The sequence below is a fragment of the Oculina patagonica genome, chromosome 4 (genome assembly GCF_052425735.1).
Source record: "Oculina patagonica isolate OP01 chromosome 4, crgOcupat, whole genome shotgun sequence".
In the NCBI taxonomy this organism is placed as follows: domain Eukaryota; kingdom Metazoa; phylum Cnidaria; class Anthozoa; order Scleractinia; family Oculinidae; genus Oculina; species Oculina patagonica.
In genome coordinates, this window is record NC_135761.1 from 3,173,800 (window position 1) to 3,198,277 (window position 24,478).

General features: G+C 35.8%; 1 protein-coding gene and 1 pseudogene across 2 annotated transcripts; one reads left to right on the forward strand and one right to left on the reverse strand.

The window, feature by feature from the left end:
- The first annotated feature begins 3,934 nt into the window (after positions 1-3,934).
- On the forward strand, positions 3,935-6,638 carry LOC144648096 (uncharacterized). The gene is made up of 2 exons (XM_078507731.1): positions 3,935-4,865; positions 6,559-6,638. Exons 1-2 carry the CDS (start codon positions 3,935-3,937, stop codon positions 6,636-6,638), a joined length of 1,011 nt encoding a protein of 336 aa, XP_078363857.1.
- An 8,489-nt stretch (positions 6,639-15,127) lies between these two features.
- On the reverse strand, positions 15,128-23,784 carry LOC144649151 (uncharacterized; annotated as a pseudogene). The gene is made up of 4 exons (XR_013569846.1): positions 23,689-23,784; positions 23,022-23,349; positions 21,999-22,148; positions 15,128-15,975 (listed from the first exon to the last, which is right to left on the reverse strand). The product of XR_013569846.1 is annotated as an uncharacterized LOC144649151 (transcript).
- Positions 23,785-24,478: the final 694 nt, after the last annotated feature.

A 24,478-nucleotide genomic window follows, 5' to 3' on the forward strand; every position in this document is an offset into this window, starting at 1 on the left:
TTGAAATGTCTGACCTGAGCCTTACACAAAATCAGCCTTTGCAGAAAACAAATTTTAATAAAAACCATCCGATCAGCTCGTTCAATCAAAGGCCCTTTGGGCTGTCTCGTGTCGTGTTTTTCTGAAATGGTAGCGTTGGGATGATGCAAATATTGCAATTATTGACAGTATCCTGTGTTAGGAGCGTTCTCGTGCTAGTTATTGGTTATTTAAAGAGTAAAGAGCTGGGAGGGAGCCGGGCAGGTTTGGAATGGTTGCACGGAAACTGCAACAAGTTGGTCTGTTAATCCAAACACTTTACGTGCACTGAAATCTCTTGCATTGACTTCGCATCGATGAAGAATCAGATATTTGACCATTTTTTTACTACCTTTTTTTGCAGGAAAGTGAAGCGCATTTCTCCCTTTATGGTGTACAGCGGTTATGTCACTCCCACTTTATAGCAACATCACGGCAGCAGCAATATCATTTTTACTGATTAAGTAATTTTAAAAGGTGTAAAACAAGAAAATTGTGTTATGTTGTTTACATAACAATCTAAGAAACCGCTCAACAATATAAACAGCAAATATGCATGCACAAGCTCTTTCATTTTAAAATATGAAACTCATGCAATGGGAACACAGAGATAACATTGCGAAGAAATTCTAGACAATATTAACTCAATTTTAACAGAAATTACCATACATAAAACGATCTGACAACTGCTGTGTTGATTAATTGAGCAGCAAAAGTTAGCTTATTTTCAAGTGCATTATGTTATACAGTGCGTTTCGCAAGTGAAAACAAGGTCAAAGCACTTCTGAACAACTACGGAAAACTCTGTCTTTTAAATAACTCCGTTGAATTCGGTAAACAACGGACAGCGAATGGGCCTGGCAATATTATTTCGAAATAAGTTGCGTAAAATTAAGACAATAAAAATATTTAACTCAACGACATATAAAACTGGTATAAAAATATTGAAACAATGAAAACAAACTTAGCGACTACTACTACAAAATATAAAAGAGAAAACTTATAATACCTTAGAAGTCTTAGAAGAACGAATGTGAGAAACAAATGACACCTATTTATCACATGCAAAAAAAGTTTAATGTGAAAACGTAACTACTAATCAGTACTCTCTTACAACAACGTTGTATCATCTTTGTAATAACAGTATACAATTTAAACTAAACGATTTAAGCGTAAGACAGTTGTTTATGTTAAAACTAACTTTAATAGTTGTAATATAACATGTTTTCACTTATTACTCTTGTTTGAGGCAATCAAAGAATATTTCAGACTATCAGGTATATTTGAAAGAGATCCAGCACTGAAAAGTATTTCTTTGTGTTTTGTAAAATAGCAGAACGTCCATAAAGCAAATCAACGACTACATTAAAATGAAAAGATTTCTTGACGTAGCAGAATAAAGACGTAGCAGATTATAGATTAATTGTTGTCGCTTCACATCACAATTCACCAATACTCAATTTATGCTAGTATTACACTTTTTATGATATATGTATTTTTTGTAGTTCATACATTAAAGAAATATAAAATTACTGTGACATATGCGTTTTGCTAAGTGACAATCTTTCAATTCTTAACAGTTCGTTGTTACGATAAATGTCACCAATCACAACACTTCTTGCAGAAGATAGCAATGAAGATAACCAACGCCTGCAAGTACAGAAAACTTCACTATATCTTGTGTAATAATTGTCTTCTCCACGTAAGTTCTTCTCAGTATAACTCCTACAAGATAAAAATGAAATGTTCCATTATTTAAATTTAAAGAAATAATAAAACAGACTTTTTATCCTTATAAAAATAGAATTTTTATAGTAACATAGCCAGGATTAAAGAGTTGTTCATGCATTAAAAGTATGAACTATGAATGATGACAGCGAAATATTTATTGTGAAATTATACAAAAATCAACACATGCCACAGAATAAGCATGATGATAAAATGGCTTCCATAAATCACCATAAAAGAAATTATTACCTAATTGAAGTGAGCTGTAACTCCTGTAATCACAAAGTAACACAGCTATATGTGATACGCTGTGTTTACTCAAAGAATGAGATGATATTACTATAATTTTACAACTAAAACAAAAGCAAGTACTTCACCAACATTGAACTGCTCAGGTTGCATTGATAGTTACACATTTTCTTTTATCAACACTGTAATTAACACATTTCTTGAAGTTCTAATCAATCTAATTAAACACCATATTTATAACTTGTAAAATAAAACAAAGAACAAAAAATTAAATTTTGTCAACTGTAAAGCAACTGATGAAATGTACTGTCACAATATTATTAGGGACAAGGCAGCAATGACTTGTAATAAATTCATCGAAAATTATTTTCTCTGAGACAAATGTTCTTCACGATAAAAGCATACAAATATTGGTTTGTGGTCACTATAATATGATTCAAGACTTCCACAGCTTTCAACAAGATCAATCAAGTTTGTATATACATGATCAATTGTAGACTGGTAATCAGTAGTAAAACTAATTAAAAATTGAACTGCAACCAGGATGAGACATATTAAAAGTGTAAAATAGCGTTCTCTGGTTTAAAAAGTTAAAAAATATGAGCTTTCGGCTATTTTTCTATAGCCTTTGACGAATGTAAAAAAGATAAAGTAAAAAAGATATTTCCACCACGCGCTTTATCTTTTTTACATTCGTCAAAGGCTATAGAAAAATAGCCGAAAGCTCATATTTTTTAACTTTTTAAACCAGAGAACGCTATTTTACACTTTTAATATGTCTCATCCTGGTTGCAGTTCAATTTTTAATCGTATCCGCCATGAGGCTGGGCTGGAAGCCCTCAAATTAGCGCGAACCATGGAGAAAACGACGTACAAACTTGAAGCTCACCACCGCCATTTACATTTCACGCACAAGGCAATTGAGAACCACTGGATTCCCAAATCTTTGAGATTTAAACCTCCTGGCAACCACCCTGTCTTCAAACGCATTATGGAACGGGCCAGCAAGCATTGTATGAGAGCAAGAATTTCTATCTGCCACGATCGAATTCGAACCCTGAAAGGAACTTTGGACGAATCCAAACAACAGTTATCAAGTTTGGTCATCGAAGATACTTCATCTACGTTGCTTCAATTCTTAAAAATGAGGTCTCAATCTGTTCGCAACAACATTAAAGCGAGACACGAGAACAAGCTTACAAACCTAAGAATGGAAGCTGAAAATGATCGCCCGAATACCATCAACAAGAAAAACTGGGTGATTAATTTATCACAAAAACCCCTAACAGTGACAGAACGTTCTCTTCTTGAGAAAGGTCCTAAATTTGCTCCAACTCCACGAACCATCCCGGTTAAAGACATTGTTTCCGAAGTTGAAGCCGCCATCGTCCGCCTTCCCGATGACACAAAGGATGCCGTACGAACCACCACCGCCTCTTTGCTCCACAGAGCCCGACTTCCACCACACAGCAACACCTCCAAAGCTGAATTAAGAGCCCTAAAGAACCTAAAACAGGACCACGAACGTGTTATTACGAAAGCTGATAAAGGGAACTGTTTTGTTGTCATTGACAGAACTGATTATGACTCCAAAATGGAAACTCTACTCAGCGACCGAGACACTTACCAACCAGTCCTCAAGTCACCATTCGCCAAAATTGAAAGGGAACTGAACAGTAGACTCCTCGATCTCAAACGACAAAACAAGATAGACGAAACAGTTTATCAGAAACTCCGTTCTACCGACGGTTCTCCGCCTGCCATCCGGGGTTCCATTAAACACCATAAACCAGGATTCCCTCTTCGACCGATTGTATCGAGCATCGGGTCTGCCCTTTACAACACATCCAAGTTTCTTTCTGATATCCTATCGCCGATTCAGAACCACAATGGCTATTCTGTCCTCAACTCTTCACAATTTGCCAAAGAAATAGCTAATATGGAAATTTCCGACGACGAAGTGATGGTGTCATTCGACGTGGTGTCGCTATTCACAGCTATTCCTGTCCACAAAGCGTGTGATTACATTCGCGACAAGCTGAACAATGACAGTACTTTACAATCTAGAACAAGCCTAACCACCGACGACATCATCTCTTTATTGGATTTCACTCTCTCCAATAACTATTTTGTCTACAATAACTGTGTATATAAGCAGGTTCACGGTTGTGCTATGGGCAGCCCTGTGAGCCCTATTGTCGCTAATCTTTGCATGGAGGTGGTAGAAGAATTAGCACCTAGGATTTGGAAAAGATATGTTGACGATAGTTTCGTCATCATTAAGAAAGACGCTGTCCCCTCCTTTCATGACACTTTAAATTCCATTGACTCAAAAATCGCTTTTACTATTGAAGAAGAAAACAATGGCCAAATCTCTTTCTTGGACACCTTGGTTTCCAGGAAAAATGGTGTTATTATCATCGACGTTTACCGGAAGCCGACACATACAGATAGATATCTGGATTATTCTTCTCATCATGAAATAAAACATAAAGTCAGCACGGCCTCGACCCTCCTATTCCGTGCAGCCAACCTACCTAGCACTTGTGAAGGTAAAGCACGCGAGACTAGTCACGTTACGGAAGCATTGAAAGCCAACGGCTACCCACCAACAGTTATTTCCAACATATTAAAAAAGAAGTCAGCCCCGACAACTCCTCCCCCAGAAGAATTGGTGTCCATGTTCTTCAAATGGGCCGATCCATCTGACACATCCCTGGGTTTCGCATGTCTTCCCTATATCCGCGGATTGACTGAACCTCTCACCAGGTTACTTCGTAAAAATGACATCCGTGTAGTAAGCAAACCAGCTAAAACCCTGCAACAAGAATTCCCTTCTCCTAAATTCAGGCAGCCCCTGGATCTCCAATGTAATGTTGTTTACAAAATTCCGTGCGCTGACTGCTGTTGGAGTTACGTAGGAGAAACGGGCAGATGTTTTAAAACCCGAAGAAAGGAACATCAACGAAATCTTAAAAATTATACGAGAGGCTCGAACGTTGCTAACCATGCTTGGCAAAATAATCACTCAATTGACTTTGATGGCGCTACCGTGATAGACAAAGGCAATTACCGCATTCGAAGAACACTAGAATCTTGGCACACTGCCAAAACTGTCGGCGCAGACAATAACTCCAAACCGTTACCTAGACAATATTCTATCTTATTGTAATTCTTAATTTGTCTGTTTTTGTCCTTTTTTAGCTTTTTACACTTCTATTGTATTTTATTTCTTAATTATTTTCACACCCTCCCTTGTATATATTTCCACCACGCGCTTTATCTTTTTTACATTCGTCAAAGGCTATAGAAAAATAGCCGAAAGCTCATATTTTTTAACTTTTTAAACCAGAGAACGCTATTTTACACTTTTAATAAGTAGTAAACTTTTGATAAGCTGAGTATACCCTCTCTTTTGGATTAAATTTCTTTCGAGAGCTGTCTTCTCTGAATTTACTCCTATAAGATTTACATTAAAATCTCCCAGTAAAACAGTTGGCACTTTCTTACCGTGGAAAACAGTTTCATGAATATAATCCAAAGCATTAATAAAATTCCTCAACAGTACTTTCGATTTCGAACGATAAATACTTACAATATGTAAGTTTTTAACTGGCTCGTTAAGAACAGTAACCGTAATTTCAACACCATTGTAATTATATCTCATTGCTCCAGATACACATTGTAGAATGTTTCTAATATACACAACTGTACCATACATAGATCTGCAACTGCTATTTATAACATTATAATCATTACGATACATGTTAAAATTTTTCAATGCAAAGTCGCTGTTACTGTGTGCACTGTATAAACCTGTTTCAACAAATACAGCAACATCCACTGATTTCACACTGTAGTAAGCTGCAACATCTTCAAAATGAAGAGGAAGAGATCTGACATTTTGAAACAAAATTTTGAATACATTATCTGGCTTACTGTACAGAAAAGGAACACATACTTTTAGCATTGCTTCCTTTCGCAGCCTAGCTATCTCTGTTACAACTTTCTCACTTACTGTAATCTTTTTCTCGTTTAATCTTAAAATGCGAAGCGAAGACAGATTTCTTACTCTGCTAAGACCGACGTAGTGCATATGATCTCTCCGTGAGCCTGGAAACTCAATAACAATTTCACTCAGTGTGTCTCCCTGACAACGATGAATAGTTTTTGCTGCGGCAGCTCTTAGTGGAAACTGTCTACGCATAATGTGAGCTTCACTTCGTTTATATATTTTAAAATGTCTTGTGATCTCTAAAAGTGGTGTCCAGTTCTTATCTATTGACTTGTTATAAAGAGGTAGATAGCGTGTTCGCCAATTTCTTCCTACACTACAATGTTCAAACAATACCCATAGTATACTTGGTCGGGTAGAAGTTAAAATTCTGTAATCAATTTTTTTCAAAACAAATTCAGCACCATTTGTCATACCATCTAATACCGAAATATTAGTTGTTAAATCATATTTCAATCCGACAGCTACATCAACAACCGAAAACAAACCCATTGTTTTTGAAGGGTCATTCGGTATTTTCTCCTTCATTCTTTGTTTTAATTCATCAGATAAATCTCCTATAACAACATCAACTGCTTTAATTCGCGCTTTACAAGATCTGGACTTTTCAAATACTGCTCTGTTATGACAATCTACACTTGCATTTATGGGAAAAACGTGAGTTATATTTATTAAAGAGTCGCTGTTACAACTATCATCTGTACAAACACGTGTTTTTAAAGTATTAACATCTGTTTGAGTATGCTTTTATTTCTCTGACTCGATTTAACAATTCAGCGAAATCTTTGTCGTCTTTCTGTCTCATAATTTCGCTGAGTTCATACATAGAAAAGTACTCTTGCCAAATGTTCGTACTTAAACAACCGTAGCCTTGCAACGAGTTCTCAAATATCCACTTGTCAAAAACTGGTTTCAACTGAAATAAATCGCCTACTGTTATAATATGGATGCCACCAAATGGTTTTGTCACATTCATAACCTCTTTCAAACGCAAATTCAAGAACTGAAATAAATGACAGCCTACCATAGAAATCTCGTCAATAAAAATAAGTCGAAGATCTTTAAAAACTGCTCTCATCGTATTCAATCTGTCATTATCCAGTCTACAATATTCAAATCCTCTGTTTACTGGTATTTTAAGGGCACTATGCAATGTGTTACCATTAATAATAAAGGCTGCCTTTCCTGTAGGAGCAAGTTTTAACACTTTCATTTCATCTGGGTTCTCACCAGCACTATTCAAGTATCTTATAAGACTTTCATACAAGCAGTTTGTTACTGTTGTTTTCCCACAGCCTGCTCCACCTCTTAAAAAAAGTGTCAGTTGGTTACTGGTTGTTTTCACAGAGTGCAAAACGTGATAAAAGAACTCCATTTGCTCCTTGTTTAATGATCGCGCAAGCTCTCTATATCTATTGTCTTCCATACGATATACCAAAAGTTCTTCATCATCATGTGCTCTTGGAAAAATTCCAAAATCATCTAAAAGATTATACCTGTCATTATTCTGCCTTTCTTTCTCTGGATTGAAACAATCGGAAAGCTCAGCAGCTGTAACAGCTTCATTTTGATCCTGCTCATCATTATGTTGGGTACACGGAGCAACACCTTCAGATAACTCAAGGTCATTGTTTAAACATTGTATTGCCTTTTCTAAAACCTCGCTATTGTATTCATATCTTTCTCTATTTTGTGATATATCTAATTTTAATTGTTCAAATCTCTGACCATAGCTTTCGTAACCTGCAATTAGATCTTCGCTGTAGCATCAGTTGTTCTCTATAATAGTTTTCCGAATCATTATCTTTATGAAATCTTACTGAGCGAATAATTTTAGATTTCTTTCTTTTCACAAGCTTCCACCCTCTAGCAAGATGATATTCTTCTTTAGTGCACTCATTCTGATTTTCAAAAATGATGTCATCATCAACAGCATCATCAATATTTGTTTCGAGTGGATATTCCATATTTTGACAGTTACCTTGAGTTTCTATATCACACTCTTCACTTTTAACATAGTTATACCATGCAGCAAAATCGGCTAGACAAACTTTCTCAAGTTGACGAGGTCGTCTCTGATATCTTTTCAGCAAATTATCAGATTCAATGTTTTCAGAATTGTCGGGTAATTGTTGAATTTTATCCATAGTTTTCAGCAAAACTACTCTTTCATCGGAGTTACAAGTGTTTAGAAACTGGAACTGTCTTGATGCACGTCTTAAAGGCATTTGTAACACTAAATAAACTGCTTCCTGTGCACTAATTTCAACTGCATTAATAAACTTGTTTCCTATATGTCGAACTCGGTCTCTTATGTTTTGATTCCCTGACTTCGCTTCCTCACATGCCGCTTCAAGAAGTCTGCTCATTCCCCTTTGACCTTTTGTAATATAAGATAAAATATAAATTGCACAAGCATATGGATCCAAAACATACTGTATATCCATATTAGCCTGCCAAGCTCTCAGAAGAACACTATTATAACTAATTTGATTCTTATTTCACATGGTGCTCTCTTTAATAAAACTGTATCACGATTAAGAGAAAATGACGTATCTAACTGCTCTTATATACTGCTCTTCAGTTAAACTTAGCTTGTTAAGAAATTCATCAAAGCTTATATCAAGACCATATTTCATATCATCAAGTGACTCTTTTATCTTATCAGATTGATCTTTAACATCTCTCAATTCATCATCAGTCAAATTTTCCTTATTGAGAGGGCTCAGAATTATTGTCGTACGCATAGGAGGTAATGGAAAATTAAATCTGCAAATTTTCTGACCTTTTTGCTTACAAGTCTTTGCATGTCTGTGTGTTTGTAAATTGACCAGATCAACCATTTCAACAGAAGTATTGTTTTCACATGTTAAATATTTGTCAACGAACTCTATAATTTCATTATTACTCCTCAATTCAAAGTGCGGAGCATTTTTTATCCATAATAAAGCATGAATATGAGGACTTCTTCTTTGCTGAAATTCAACTCGATAAAAAAAATCTGCAATCTCTCCAACAGGCATAACATCACTTTTCAATACATCATAAATAAGACGCTGAACCATATAATCAAAGTTCCGCGCACAGCTAACGGGATCCTTCTGAATAAGTTTAGATTTCTTTTCCCAATTCATTTCATTTATGTCATCATCACTGTACTCTATGTTATCAATAAGCCTTCCGAGCATTTTTAACAGATGATGCCACCTTGTTTCGGCTGCTGAAAAAGAGCAAAACCATGTTGGATTTCCTAACTGCCATATCATAGCAAATAAATCCTTCTTACACCGTTCAAAATAAGCTGGTGATCCACGCATATCTTTCAGCACTCTAAAACCTTCATCGAGCTGAATTAAGTTATTCACTTGTTGTGGAGATTTCAAATCACCAGCAGTAAGCTTTCTTCCCTTCGTTTTACACTTTCGCAAAGAGAGTGATGCAGTATCTTGAATTCTTTTAATTTGCAACTTTTTAAGCTTATAAAAAATGTTACTTACTGACTTTGCAACTCTTCTATCTTTATTACGCAATTCCCACTTGCATATAGTACTATAATGAACAGGTATAACTCTGTCTTTGTTTTCACATCTACGTTCTCCACAAAAAATTGTTGGAAATGCCAAAAACTCTAAATCTTTATCAATAAAAAGTCCTAGCGGTCTAGCACCCTCTGCTGGAGCAACATTTATAATTTTGTCAACATCCTGTATTGGATCTGGATCTTGTAATAAAGTATCTGTAACCCCAGATGGACGTTCATCTACTTCACGCCACTGATCATCATTCTCACTAATATAAGCAGTACCATTTCTATTAGAATGAGAAGAATCATTACTCTTACTAGCGTTTTCATTATTGCCTTCACAAGATACATTTGATAAAACTTCCCTTTCAAAAAATTCGGACCATTCTGCACTATTATTGCTCTCAACAGTATCAATCCAAGAATCAGAAACTTCTATTCCTTCATTTTTAAACAGCTCACTTTTATTAACAAGATATCTAGCTGCGTCTAACACTTTCTTTGGTCTTTCAACTTCAAACCGATAATAATGTTTATAGGCAAGACGTCTCTTAAGTTTTACAGGCACTGTAAAAGAATCGTCAAATAGTCTTGGAAGAGAACTCACACTAGAATTCACATTAGCAGGAACATATATACACAAATGTTCAGTTGTCTACCCCTTGGCAATTCACGCAATTGCATAAAACAAATACGAGGCGCCACTAGTCTCTCTTCCAAAGAAGTTAAATTAAGAACCTCTGGTCTGACAGGAAAACTCATTCCATTTGCTTTCGCGCATGAAGGTAATCTTCCAGAGAGCAGACTTGAGTGACATGTTAAACAAATCCATTCAGTACTGTCCACACTCAGTACTTTAGTAATGCATGAATCAATGATATCTGAACAACAGTGAGTGTATACGTCCCGAATACACTTTTTAACCGATGACCTGTACCACAACTGATCACAACATGTACAAATATATTCTGCACCACGTTCTACGCTTGAATGAAAATACTTTATCAGCTTTTCGGCATCTTTTATCCTTTCTTCCTTTCCTGTTACAGTTTTGCCACTACACAACTCGTTCTGTATTCTATCTCTTTTTCTGCACTTTTCATTAATTTCATAAAAATTGCTTACACTTTCTTTTTTTTGGTGTAGTCTCCCATACAAAAGAAATCATTTTTGTCTTCAGAACTGTCACAACATTCATTATCATTTTCCATTGTTTCATCACATTGCAAAGTTGTATCATTTCTAGAAGTAACCAATCTATCACTATTCTCTACGTTAGAGCAACTGATATTTTCATCTTCATAACTATGACAACATTCATTATCATTTTCCATTGTTTCATTGCATTGCAAACTTGTATAATTTCTAGAACTAACAAATGTATCGTCAGAAGAAGTCATATTTTCATCTTCATTACTGTGGTAACATTCGTTATCATTCTCTATTGATTCATGACACTGCAAACTTGTATCATTGTCTGTACTAACCAATCTACCGTTAGAACAACTTGTATGTTGATCTTCATTACTATTACAACCTTCATTATAATTCTCTATTATTTCATTACAGTACAAAGTTGTAGAATTTTTGTACGCAAGCAATGAATCACTATTATTCTCCTTAAAACAAGCGATAGCTTCAACTTCATTACTAACCCATTTGTCAGAACTATTCTCTATCGAACAACTAACATGATCCTCAACTTCATTATTCAGTAGCATTGATTACTAATAGAATAACGAAAAGGAATAGTAGATACATAATGATGTTCATCGATATGACCTATAACAATAGAAAAACGCATTTCATCACATGTATACCGCGATTCTACAACAGTCTCCTCAGAAAAACCAAGAGCGGATTCTACAATATTTATTCTCAAATTATAAGCATTTGCAACAGCTTGAACAATAAGAGCGTCACACCAAGTACCTTCTCTGCACATATTATTCAAATAGTGTGACCAAGACTGTCCTTCCAAAAACTGAATGAATTCTTCGGGATTATTTCTAAGATACTCAACACCAGCCAAACGCACTGCCAAATGATTTGCCGCCGAGCCAAATATCTGATGACTAACACTTCGAAAAAAACAGTCTCCATTTCCACTACAATCAAAAGGAGCAAGATCAAGTTCCCGTAATCTATTTCTCAGTAACAAAGCAGAATTACAACTTCTACCAGCTATAGCCCTACCATTTTTATCAAAATCGAACACAGGACCAGGATTTGTTTCAATGTCACCACAAAGCAGAAACATTTTATCCAATACAAAAAACTTTTTAACAAATTTAAATTTCAAAAGCTCAAAAACATTCTCAACAAATAAACACACAGTATTTTGTTTTAATTTCTTATGTTTCCACACCCTACCAAAATCATAGTGTGACTGAGCAAAAGAAAAACGGCATACGCTACTCATTTTAAACCTCAACTTTAAATACAAACACGAAACATACTCGTAACGATTCAATGTCTCAGCACGAAAACTACCACAAAGAAAATTTCTCAAACCTGAAGAGCGAGGAACTTTATACTTAATATAGTTCCTTATGCCACGTTTAACTGCACTCTTCTTATGAAATAAGCTATGAATTTTCTTAAACGAAATCCGAGATGGAGCTCTATCCCTTTTCTTACGAATTCTCTTACACACTTCTCGCCGATGAAAACAACATTTGTAAGAGCAAACAGTAATTTTACTCTCATCGAGCTCACAAAATTCAAAGCCAAAATAATTCTTACAACAACAGAAACGCACACTTTCAAATTTTCTTTCATAGACACTTCCATTAATACATTTATGACAGTTCTGACAAATTCGACAAATAGGTTTCTCATCCATTGATTTTAACATATTTCCGTGAATTAAAAGCACTTAATAAAAATAGATGTAACCTTGAGAATACTTCTAACATTTGCGAACAACACTGATCTTCACAACACTCCATATAAGGAAATAACTAGAACATCTCTTCAAAACACGTAAAACACGTTTAGAATGCTAAACAGCTATCAACATTCTCTCTATTATCTATTGTATCGAATTAATCAAAGAAACCCAGCACCATCTATTCCGCACACCACAAACAATATCCATATATTAACTCACAAAAGCATGTTACTGCTTTGCTTCCGACTAACCATAAATTTAAATTCAAAAATAAACATATCACTTCCACCAACCTAACTATATAAATTCCAAAACTTTATTCCTCGTTTAAACAAAACAATAATTTCAAACTCAGAAACTTCCACAAAACCATACTTTCGTGACACTAAACATTGTTTGATTTTTTACAACGATATAATAAAAAAATCTGCTACGTTCGAAGCACTTAAATCACGCGCATAGTTCAACAAAAAATACCCTGTTGAAACCTTAACCGTTATTGTAAGAGTTGTAAACAGAAATGATAATTCATTTCAACTTTTTTCGGAAAGAAAAACACCAAATTCCAAATCGACACTAAATATAAACCTGGTAGACAGACAAACCCGAAGCTATCATTAAAATACAATAGATAAAGTACAACTGTTCATAATCTTCATACTTTCCAGAATAGCTGTTATTAAAACATACCAGAAAATAAACTATAAACAAATTTCGAAAACTCATTCACCTAAAAAACAAAATAAAAACCGCTTTCTTTGCTCAATCAAACCTGCCTTATACTGTAACGTAACAATCACAAAATCAAAACCCTTTACCGACCTTTACCCTTTTCTTATTTCAAAACACAATCACGCATGGTTAAATATTCTAGTTTGCCCTTTTATTCTCCATCAATTATAAACTACACTACTCATTTCTAACTAACCTGATGTACTAATAACTTCCCAAACTATGTTCCTTGTTTAAACGAACCATGCATTATTTCAAACTCGCAATTTCTCGAAAAACACTACTTTCGTGACACTAAAAAATTGTTTGATTTTTACAAAGATGTAAGCAATAAATATGTTACATTACCAGCACTGAAATCACTCACATAGTCTAACAAAAATATCCTGTTAAAACTATTGTTAGCGATATAAACAGAAATCAAAATTCATTTTAACTAATTCCCAAACTACAAAAGTCAAATTCAAAACAAATACTAAATATAACTTCCTACACAGCCATCGCGAGGCTATTTATTCTCATACTTTACACAATCGCTGTAGCTGAAACATTAACTATACAAGAAAATAAACTGTAAACAAATTTAGAAAATTCATTCCTCTACTAAGAAATATACAACTGCATTCTAGCTCCTTTGTTCAATAAAGAATTGCTGCGTTATACAATTACGTGACAATCAAAAAACAAAATCATTAACCAATCTGTATCTTAGAAGTAAATCATCCTTACTAAAATATTCTGATTTAATCTTTTCTCTCCATCAATTATACATTATATTAAATAACTTTAACTAACCTGATGTACTTTCTTATTCCTCTCCACAGCAGTGTTGTCTAACCCAACAATTAACTTTCACTAATGCTTTATCTTGTAGACTGAAATCGGATATACCATCTACGCAAAATATTTGACCCGAGCAAACTAAAAACTCTCTTCTAATTGTCCCAACCGTTCCAATTAAAAAATATAAAATTTAATCTAGTAAACTCCTCAAATTTAATAAATCTCTTTCACTCCTTTATTTGCATTCTACGCCGTGATTTTCATTTCAGTTAAAGTTCAATTCTCATCAACTAAAAACCCATTTGCAATTAACACTCTCAACCGACAAACCATTACAATGAAACACGGCAAAGGCAAAACATTTTCAATGGAGAAATACTTTTCAACTTCTACTTATAAACAAAAATTATTTGTTCTTTCACAACACCGAAAAATCCGACGGCCTCACAACCGAAAAAATCCGGCGGCTTCACAAAGCAAATGTTGACATGGCGGGAAAAATATTGACATGGCGGGAAAATATCCCCCTGTACAATTATCTCGTGTCGTCATGACAACTGTACAATTATCTCGTGTCGTCATGACAACGTCGTCATGACGACACGAGACAAAAAGGGTAATTCAAACACATGTTTGTGAGAGTAAAAATATAATCTGAAGGCGCTAATCACGCTCATCTGATGGCATCGCCAACATTCTCGACGACGTTGACAGATATTTTAATTAGGAGGCGGCAGACGACTTGACAAGTAATTGTATCAGGCTTTCCTTTTTTTCCCCTTCCCTCCGCCGCGAAAAAAAGAAAGCCTGATCGCAGGTTATGGTGGGGCTTGCCACAGATTTGTGTGGCGTGTGGCCTGTTTTCACGCCCACCTGCGCTAACGATCCGTCGTATTTTTGGTAATTAAGCTGTCACTAAAGTTATTTTAGTCAATAAATCGCCACTCTCGTGGCCAAATTATTCCATCTTGGTTATCTCACTTTTAATCTGGGTTGTCTTCCGATAAACAACTGGCGGCTAACAATTAAAAGTTCTCGTAGGCATCTACATAAATAATATTCTATTCTGGTGCAAACATGGGGAGGGCCACTGTTTTTCATGCAAGCACGAAAGTGAGGGTAAAACAATATGTGCATGTCATTGAGGGGGGATCATTATTTTTTATGCAAAGTTGCTGGGGTGAAGGAAGTCAATCTAGAATCCTTCTGAAGTCACAGTCATTCTTCTGTAAATGCGATATAGAACACATTCTTTATTTGATAACTGTAGAATATTAACATGGGATTTTAATAACACTTCTTGGTCCTGTATCTAGATTCCTTCATGACTTGAACAAACAGTAAATTGCCAAAATATATTGTAAATATATCTTTTTAACGATTAATAACCGGTTTCTTGAAGTGATGTAAACTAGTTACTGGGGGGGGGGGGGGGGCGAGGTCATGCTAAATAATGCAAACTATTTTGGAGGGTCAACAGTTTTTTTTACACCTGGAATGGGGAGGGTCCGCACAAAACTGGTAGGCCAAAATAAAAATACACCAGTCCTCTCCCTCCTTTAATTAATGACCGGTCCCTTATGTCCCGTTCGTATTCCACTTTTAAAAATGCACTGATTTTACATTGCAAAATGAAGAATAAAAAGCCTCGTACCTGAGTAAGATCCGAGGATCAGCTTGTATTTGTCATTCTCATTCATAACGCTAAACGTGCTATATTCAGCATAACTAGTATTCCCTTCGAAGTCTTCCAAGTCAACACGGATCATGTTGGTTTCTCCTGAGGTCAGGCGGTGAATCTTGTTGTTCCCTAGCCAATACTCGCCACTCGGATCACCGAATCCATGTTTGTGTCGTACCAGTTAAGATAGAAATCTACCGACCCGTCCTGCCTCTTCTGAAATACTGTCCACCCGCCACCGGCTGTTGTTTGGTCACAAAACACATCAAAGGCAGACAAATTGTCAGGTTTAATAGTGTACACACCGTCTCTCCTTTCACCATATTTGTAGATGTCAGCACAGTTCTTCAATGCTACAGGAGAAAATAAACGATCCTGATAAGCAATCATGATGGAAATCAAAATATGGTGCGTCATTTACTGGTAAATGCCAAACCAGCGAACAGTGCTTTCCAAGCGCTTTAACACTAAGAATACAACAGTGTTCAATAAATGATAAATGAATTTTGTAAGGCCAGTGCGATTCTCGCTCTGTCATCTTTTCCATGATTGTTTTTAAGACGGATTCTGCTGAAAATTCGAGCAATGAGTGCAAAAATTAAGTACCAAAAATCTACTCATAGCGCGGTAACATTTTGTATACTATTAAAAAGATCTTACTGAAATTTATTTGTCAAAGTGACCCCGTAATTAGATTCTAAAGCATTCTCGAGAAAATTAAAGTCAAACCTCGTAAAAATGTTCAAAACGCGCGCCTTTTGTTTTGAACTGGAGTGAAAACGTCCGTTTTAACTGAAATAGAGATAATTTCAAATCCATCTTTTTTTTTTTTTTTTTTATTTCTTTTTTTTATTGCAATTACAAAAAAGAACATTAATTACACAGTAAAGTTACATACAATTTAGGAATAGGAAAAAAAGAGAAAAAAAAAATTATAATGAAAAAAAAAAAAAATAATAATAATAAAGTTAATTAATAAATATGATATAATTACAATTCACTATTACAATTCTCAAGTTATTACACACACAAAGATAGCCTTAAGGATAGTAACATTTGAAATAATAACAAAATACATTTTTATTATATAGGTTTAATTAACCATTTTTTATTAAAATATTCTTTTTTTGTGATTTTACTTTCTATTTCATACTTAATTTTAATTTTGGCTTTAAACCCCTCAATTTTAGGAAGGGTTTGACTTCTTCTGCAGTCCCACAAGAACAATTTTCCAATAATTATGAAGTAATTTAATAGATCAAGTAAAGGGCATTTTTCCGTAAATATTCCAAATAAAACATCTTTTAGGGAGAGGTGGATTTTCTGTTTTGATAGTAGGTGCCAGTATGATGCAAAATCTGTCCAGAATTGTCTAGTGTGGGAACAGTTATAAAAGAAATGATTTGAGGTTTCTGACTTAGTTTTACAAAACGTACACAAATCATCGCTTCTGTAACCAATTTTAAGTAATTTAGTATTCGTATAAAAAATAGAGTTTATAACTTTATATTGGAAAGCTTTAACATAAGATTCAAGTGCAACAGAATGTGGTAATAAGAAGATTTGATTGATTTGGTCGATTGTGAAATCAAAATCCCTCTGCAATTTGAAGGTGATATTGGGAGGTTGAGCCTTTCTGGAAACAAGTAGAGAATAGTAATCTTTTGATCTTTATTGTTTAATATCGAATATGTTATTCTCAAATGTAAAAGAGGGAGATAGGGTTGATAATGGTACATTCGCAATCCTTAGCTGTGAGGGTATAGAGTGTCGGAGGCCTGCCCACTGAAGAAAATTGGTTTTGTTAATCTTGTTCGAGAAGTGAGTGAAGGCAACGTTAATATCCCGGTCAAAAAGAAGATCATGCGTGTACGTGATTCCTGCCTCGCGATAATTTTTTAAATAAACCGGTTTTTTATCGATTTTTATGTCTTTATTATTCCAAATAATGTTTTGATAATCCTTTTCTTCAGCAAAGGTATCGCGAAATTCTGACCACCATTGCAGAAGTTCGTAGTAAAATTGAGAGGATAAATTGAAATCTTTCACATCATAGTTACAACTGAGAAAGAAGATCCCCCCAACGTGCTCTAACAGATAAAGAAAATATCTCTTCCATGTAGCAGTTGAATCATTAAATACTCTCTGTAGCCATCCTAACCTCAAAGATCTAATCATGCAATCAACATCTATCATTTTTAAACCGCCCGTCTCATATTCGTTTATTACAGACACACGAGTTACTTTATCTACACCTTTCCACAGAAACTTGAAAAGCAATCGATTCAGTTCACTTACTACTTCTGTTGGTGTTGGTAATATCGAGCAAACATAAACAAACTTCGAGATCAAGAAGGATTTGATTATTGTTATTTTACCATAAAGAGATAGGCCTCTCGAGGACCAGATATTAATAAGCTTTTTGATGCTGTCAAGTCTTTCGATAAAATTCTTCTCCTTTAGAAGTTTCGGATCGTATGTGAAATAAACTCCTAAAGCTTTGATCGAGGTTTTAGGCCACTTAATGCCGAAAGGTTCTTCCATTTTTCCTCTAAATGAACCAATCCACATACCTTCCGTTTTTGAGGAATTGATATTGAGGCCAGAAATGTTTTGAAAAAGCTCCATCAGTTTAAAGAGTGATTTTGCTGAGTCGACATCGGCTAATGTTGCAGTTGTATCATCAGCATATTGCAGGACTTTTGTTTCCTCTTGTCCAATAACAATACCTTTGATATCAGGGTTCTGTCGAATGGCGATTGCCAGCGTTTCTACCGCAATTACAAAAAGGTATGGAGATAGAGGATCTCCCTGTCGAACGCCACGTTCAAGTGGGAAGAAGTTTGAAGTTGATCCGTTGTTTATGATACAGCTTTTTATGTCTTTGTAGAAAACTCTAACCCAGCGAATGAAGTCTGGACCGAAATTGAATTCTTCAAGACATTTAAGGAGAAATTCCCATTCAACACTATCAAAGGCCTTCTGAAAATCGATAAAAACCATTAAACCGGGAATATTTTCCTTTGCAGTGATATCCATAATATCGTAGATAGATCGTATTGTTTCGCCTATAAAACGATCTTTTACATATCCAGTCTGATTTTGATGAATTATATCAGGAAGAACATTTTTTATCCTCCATGCAATTGCTTTAGTCATAATTTTTGTATCTACATTTACAAGAGAGATAGGGCGCCAATTTTCTAGAAGCGAACGATCTTTCCCTTTTTTTTCAATAAGAGTGATGACAGCTTGTTTTTGAGAGTTAGACATCTCACCTTTTTCAAAACATTCAGTGACATCTAATAAAGCTATCCTTAAGTACCGCCCAGAAGGTTTTATAGAATTCGATGGGGATACCATCATTTCCTGGGGTTTTATTAAGATCAAAGCTGTTTAGAAGACGAAAACATTCCTCTGATGAAATGGACCCTTCGCATTGCTTTTGCTGTTCTTCAGATAATTTTGGAATAGTTAGATCGTTTAAGAACGCAGAGATTTTTTGTGTGATTTCTGGATCGATGTTTTTACTCTTATAGAGGTCTCGATAAAAGCGTTCCTGCTCCTTTAATATACAAAACGGATCTGTCTTAATTACGCCACTAATAAAAAGTTTTCGTATATGTTTCTTTACGTGATTTCTTTTCTCCAGATTTAGAAAATATTTCGTGCTTTTTTCCCCGTATTCATGCCAGCGGGCACGCGCTCGTATAATAATTCCTTTGGTTTTTTCTTCGTAGAAGGTTTCCAATTTTTCCTGAACAGCCTGATATCGTAATGCGTTTGAGTCACTTGGTGTCGTTTCAAGTTCTTTCTTTGCCTTACTTAATTCTTCTTGTAGAGTTTTTTCCTTCTCATTCCTTTCCTTTGATTTTCTCTTGGAGAAATTTATTGCGTGAGCCCTTATATTGTATTTAATCCAATCCCAGACACTCCGATGGTCTGAAAGTTCCTTTCTTCCCTCTGCAGCCCATACTGGCAGCAGTTCTGTTACACTGTTTACATACGCATCATCCGCTAACAACGAGCAGTTTAATTTCCAATATCCAGGACCCTTTAGCTCATTTTCTAGCTTTCCAATTTCTAGCGAAATTGCGTCATGGTCTGTCCTAATAGCGGGAATTAGCTCAGTCGATCTCACCATGTCAAATAAATTGTTAGATATCAGATAATAATCAAGTCGACAAAATATTCTTGGAGATTTTTGACTCCAGGTGAAACTCTTTGTATCTGGGTTTTTGATTCGCCATATGTCTACCAAATCAAGTTGACTTTGTAAGCATTCAATACAATTAGTAACTGATTTTCTTTGGAGCAGCACGCCCCCTTTTTTGTCAAGTTCAGGATTTAATGGACAGTTGAAATCGCCTCCTATGATGATATTTTCTTCTGATTCTAGGTTTTCTTTTTGTAAGATTGCAAATAGATTTTTGAAGAAGGTTATAAGATCTTTATCTTTGTTTGGAGCGTATATGTTAATTAACACATACGTTCTATCTTTGATGACAGCTTTTACAATGATATAGCGCCCCATAGGGTAAAGAATCTGCTGATGAATAGAACAATCAAATCCAGCTTTAATCATGATTGCGACTCCACGTGCGTTAGAGCTTCCGTGGGATGTTATGATCTCTGCACCCCATTCATTCTTCCATTGTGTTTCTGTTTTAACTGTGGAGTGTGTTTCTTGCAAAAATATTATGTCTGCTTTGCGTTTTCTGCACCAAGTGAACATTGTTCTTCTTTTTTGAAAATTGCTAATGCCCTTTACATTGAGCGATACTAATTTAAAAACATCCGCCATTTAGCATATCTGATTTGATCTGAAGTTGGAAACTGCAGAAGAAGCCAAAAAGAGAGAGAGAAAAAAAACCTATGGTGACGAAAAAACATCTCAAGAGTAAGAGAATAAATTATCTTCGAAATCAAAGTAATATAAAGAAAAACTGTTAAAGAATGTGCGCATTGAAAATAACTGAGATTTGCAGGCGTTGATTGGTGCCTATCAGTAGTAAAATCGAATTTATAATTAATTACCGCGTCGCCGTATACAAGAAAATAATTTATACAAACTACAAATAACGTAAATACACAAAATGTTTCTCTAACGTGCATTTGAGCTCATCAGCCCTCAGTCTGCCTAAACTGTGCTATTCATAATAAGTCCATAGTAAGGAAGATTATCGGTCTCCGCACCCCTATATACTTGTCCATTAATAATTAGCTTGTCAACTTTGAAAAAAGCTGACTGTTTCCCTTGTTTGGCTTTCTTTAGTACTGGGTACAGTTTCTGATGAATTGCATCAATCTCTTTGGGATAGTCGTGAGAAATTCCTATTCCGGTACCCTTCAATTTTTTAACCTTTGACATTACGTACTCTTTATCCTGATAGAAACTAAATTTGGCGATTATCGGCCTAGGCTTAGTACGTGTTTGCGAGTTTCGCCGAGTTGGTAGGCGATGCACCCGCTCAAAGCGAATTTCATTCATATCTTCTCTTATTATTCCCAGTTTCTCTTCCATCATATTTCTCGCTAAATCTTCAGTTTCTCGCGGTGTCTCACCTTCTGTTTCGTCGAGATTAAATATCTTTACGCTTTCCCTTCTCGTATAGGCCTCTAGTTTGATGTTTCGGCACTTTATCTGCTCCATCTCCTTTCTAAGTTTTCGCACCTCTTCGCTGTCTTGTGCTTGTTGCGTGCATAAACTCGCCACGCTGGGTTTAAGTTCTTGTAGTTCTTTCTTCGTGTTTTCTGCCGCCTTCTTTAATTCTTTGTTTTCATCTTCAATGGTTTTTAGACGATCCTTCAGAGTAGCAATTTCGGAAAACAAGTCCAGCAGTTTATCCATCTTGGCCTCCAAATTAGCCAGCCTTCCAGAAGCTTCGCACCAATGGTCGCCATCACCCTCTTCATCCGTTTGAGAACCGGTAGTTTGTCGCAGTCGCTTGCGTGAGGTAGTCTTCGAATCGGTTGGGACCTCTTCCGTTTCAAGTTTTTCCATCTTTCTCTCGCGGGGTCAGCTTGAGTGCATAAGGTTAGGCAGGTTTTTGTTAGTTTTAAACTGTTATCATACTATGAGGTCTCTTTGGTAACTTTATTTTTGCTTGTATTGCTCGAATGTTAAGCGGAAACTATCTTAAACATGTAACATGACAGTGGCTGGGAGAAGAGAACGTTTCTCCTCTTGTGATTTCCTCCAGTGCATCTTTGCAGTCAATGCCATCAGTCGGCACGGCTAATTCTCGCAAATTCTCTAGAAAGTTATTTTCTACTGGAGCTAAGTATACAATACTCAAGCATACTGCAGACAGTTTACAGCCATTTATTACGTATACAGCTTGCTAAGTAAACCTTGCAGGGAGTTGTGACTAACCTTCTAAGTTCATGTCACAATAAACCAAAACTGCCGTTCCAGTCCCAGTTGGATCCAGCCAGTACTTGCTGCTAATGGTGTCTTTGCCTTCGCTTGCCTTTATTTCCTGACACGACTGCGCTGGTAGCTCCAGAATGGAACCTAGAGGAGCTTTGATAAGAAAAAAGAGAAATATTTCATACTCGGAGTGCAGTTTCATCAGCCAATAGTCAACGATGAGACTGAGAACCAATCAGATTCGCTGGTTTCTAACAAAAACCGCAAAATTGTTTTTCAGTTGCAAATCAGCGTATCTGATTGGTTCTGCCATTGTGTTTACTATTCGCTGATAGACCACGACACGCTAGCCTGCGAATAGTGTTTCCCTTGCCCTTAAAAAGGAAACTTTTTTTTTTATTTTTGGCTGCAAAATTCCTTGAAATGTTAGTTTTGTCTCTTATTCTTTATATTTTTTTACCAAAGCAATTGGGGCCCGTCGGGTACGGGTAACTCGTTTCGTTGGCCGTTGCCTTTGTATGAGTTAAAAGGAAGCTTATAACGGTTTCCAGGACTTTCCAGCTCTTATACTTTGATGGGACAGTACTACAAATATTTTACAGTTGGTGCAGCAATTATAATATCAAAAAATGTTCAACATTGCTTAACAAGTTGTGGTCATTTTCATTTTGGCGCTGGTAACCATAGAAACAGTAGAATATGTTTAAACACCTTTACTTTTCGCTTTAAGTGCTTAAAACTCACAAACGAGCTCGATCGGTGACCCTTATGATGGAATAATGATCAGCATGTTAAGATACAACTTTCGGCAAAGTTTTAAAATTAAAATTCTGTTTTGTGGGTTCAGAGCCACCTTAAATTTTCGAAAACTCAAGGTGTCGCTGAATCCACAATACAGATCATCTCTAACAAGGCACCAAAAACCAACGATCACCCAGCCCTCAAGGAAAACAGTGATTTGGTCTTGTTAACTAAGAATTTGAAGCATTACACAAAATAATGTACTAGCTTTTTATATGTACATACCCCGATCGCTCAAGCGTCGTTTGTAAAACCATGCAGGGGCTGAGCGCAAATTCTCGGGTCTTGCCTCTTTAGTTCTGTTATTCAGTTCGCACGACTTTTCCCCGGCGGCGTAATTATAACTCTGACAGGTTATTTCTCTTTCACAGCTGATATCACACTCGTGAAGGGCGCTTACCGAGAATTTTTTAAAGACGAATCCCTGTAGAGCCATCCCACTTACGCTCCTTTCTTCTCTGCATTGATTGCCAGCAGATACGCAGTCCATGAACTGGAAGCCGAAGAGGAGGAAAAAAGGAACCGTCCACAGCATTTTTCCGATTTATTGCAACTACATGGAGAGAGAAAAGTTATTTAAAGGTCTAAATCGATCTAAAGTAAATGACCACGAGCTATTTATTTTACGTAAATGACCACGAGCTATTTATTTTACGAACGGGGAAGGTATTTGTAGATCAATGAAGCTATGTTATGTATCACCTATCGACTGACGAGCGAATAAGCGAGAAAGTCTGCCACAAGGCTGCTATTTCAATTCTGAAACTTTGCGCACTCTGTGAATCCAGATAATTAGCTTATTCGGGCCAGATAAATGTTGTTTCTTTTCATCATACACTTAGTTTACATTGATCTGATACGAATGGTAATCACTCGAACCATTAACAATTACCTTTTGCCAACGTCTAAAATTCACCCCATCACGTAAATAATATTCTTAACAGGCGTTTTACAAAATTATTATGGCGTCGAGTTGTCCTGAAGACACTATCTTTTCCTTTTCATTAGCGATTTCATGCTTTGTTTTTATTGCATAAAATTTATCTGCCGGCGTAAAATTCAAACCTAAGTTCACATTTTGTTTTTATGTTTTTCGTGTAATTTTGTCATGCTTGTTTAAGAGTGCGCAACATGATCTAAATTAGTTTTAATTAAACTAAAGTCAGTATGGAGGCAAGCTTTTAATTAGAATTGCAGTTTTTCTACCTTAATTGTAATTCTACCTTGATTCCAGTATTTTTACCTTAAAACCACCCCCCACTCACGCAAATGCTACTCTTAACAGGTGTTTACAAAATTATTATGGCATCAAGTTGTCCTGAAGACACAATATTTTCCTTTTCATTAGCGATTTCCTACTTTTTGTTGCATAAAATTTATCTGCCAGTGTATGATGCTATGTTTTTCGTATAATTCTGTCATGCTTGTTTAAGAGTGCGCAACATGATCTCAATCAGTTTTAATTAAACTACAGTCGGTATGGAAGCAAGCTTTTAATTACAATTCCAGTATTTCTACCTTTATCACATACGGGGCAAAATTACTGAACGCTGATTGGCTGAGACAGAAAGCATTTTTTGTTAATCACGAGGGCACTTTTGGTAATCAAGAGGGCATGATTACTTGATCCTGATTGGCTGAGCACGCGTCGTCTGCACTCAGTTTAAACGTTCAGAAAAAAC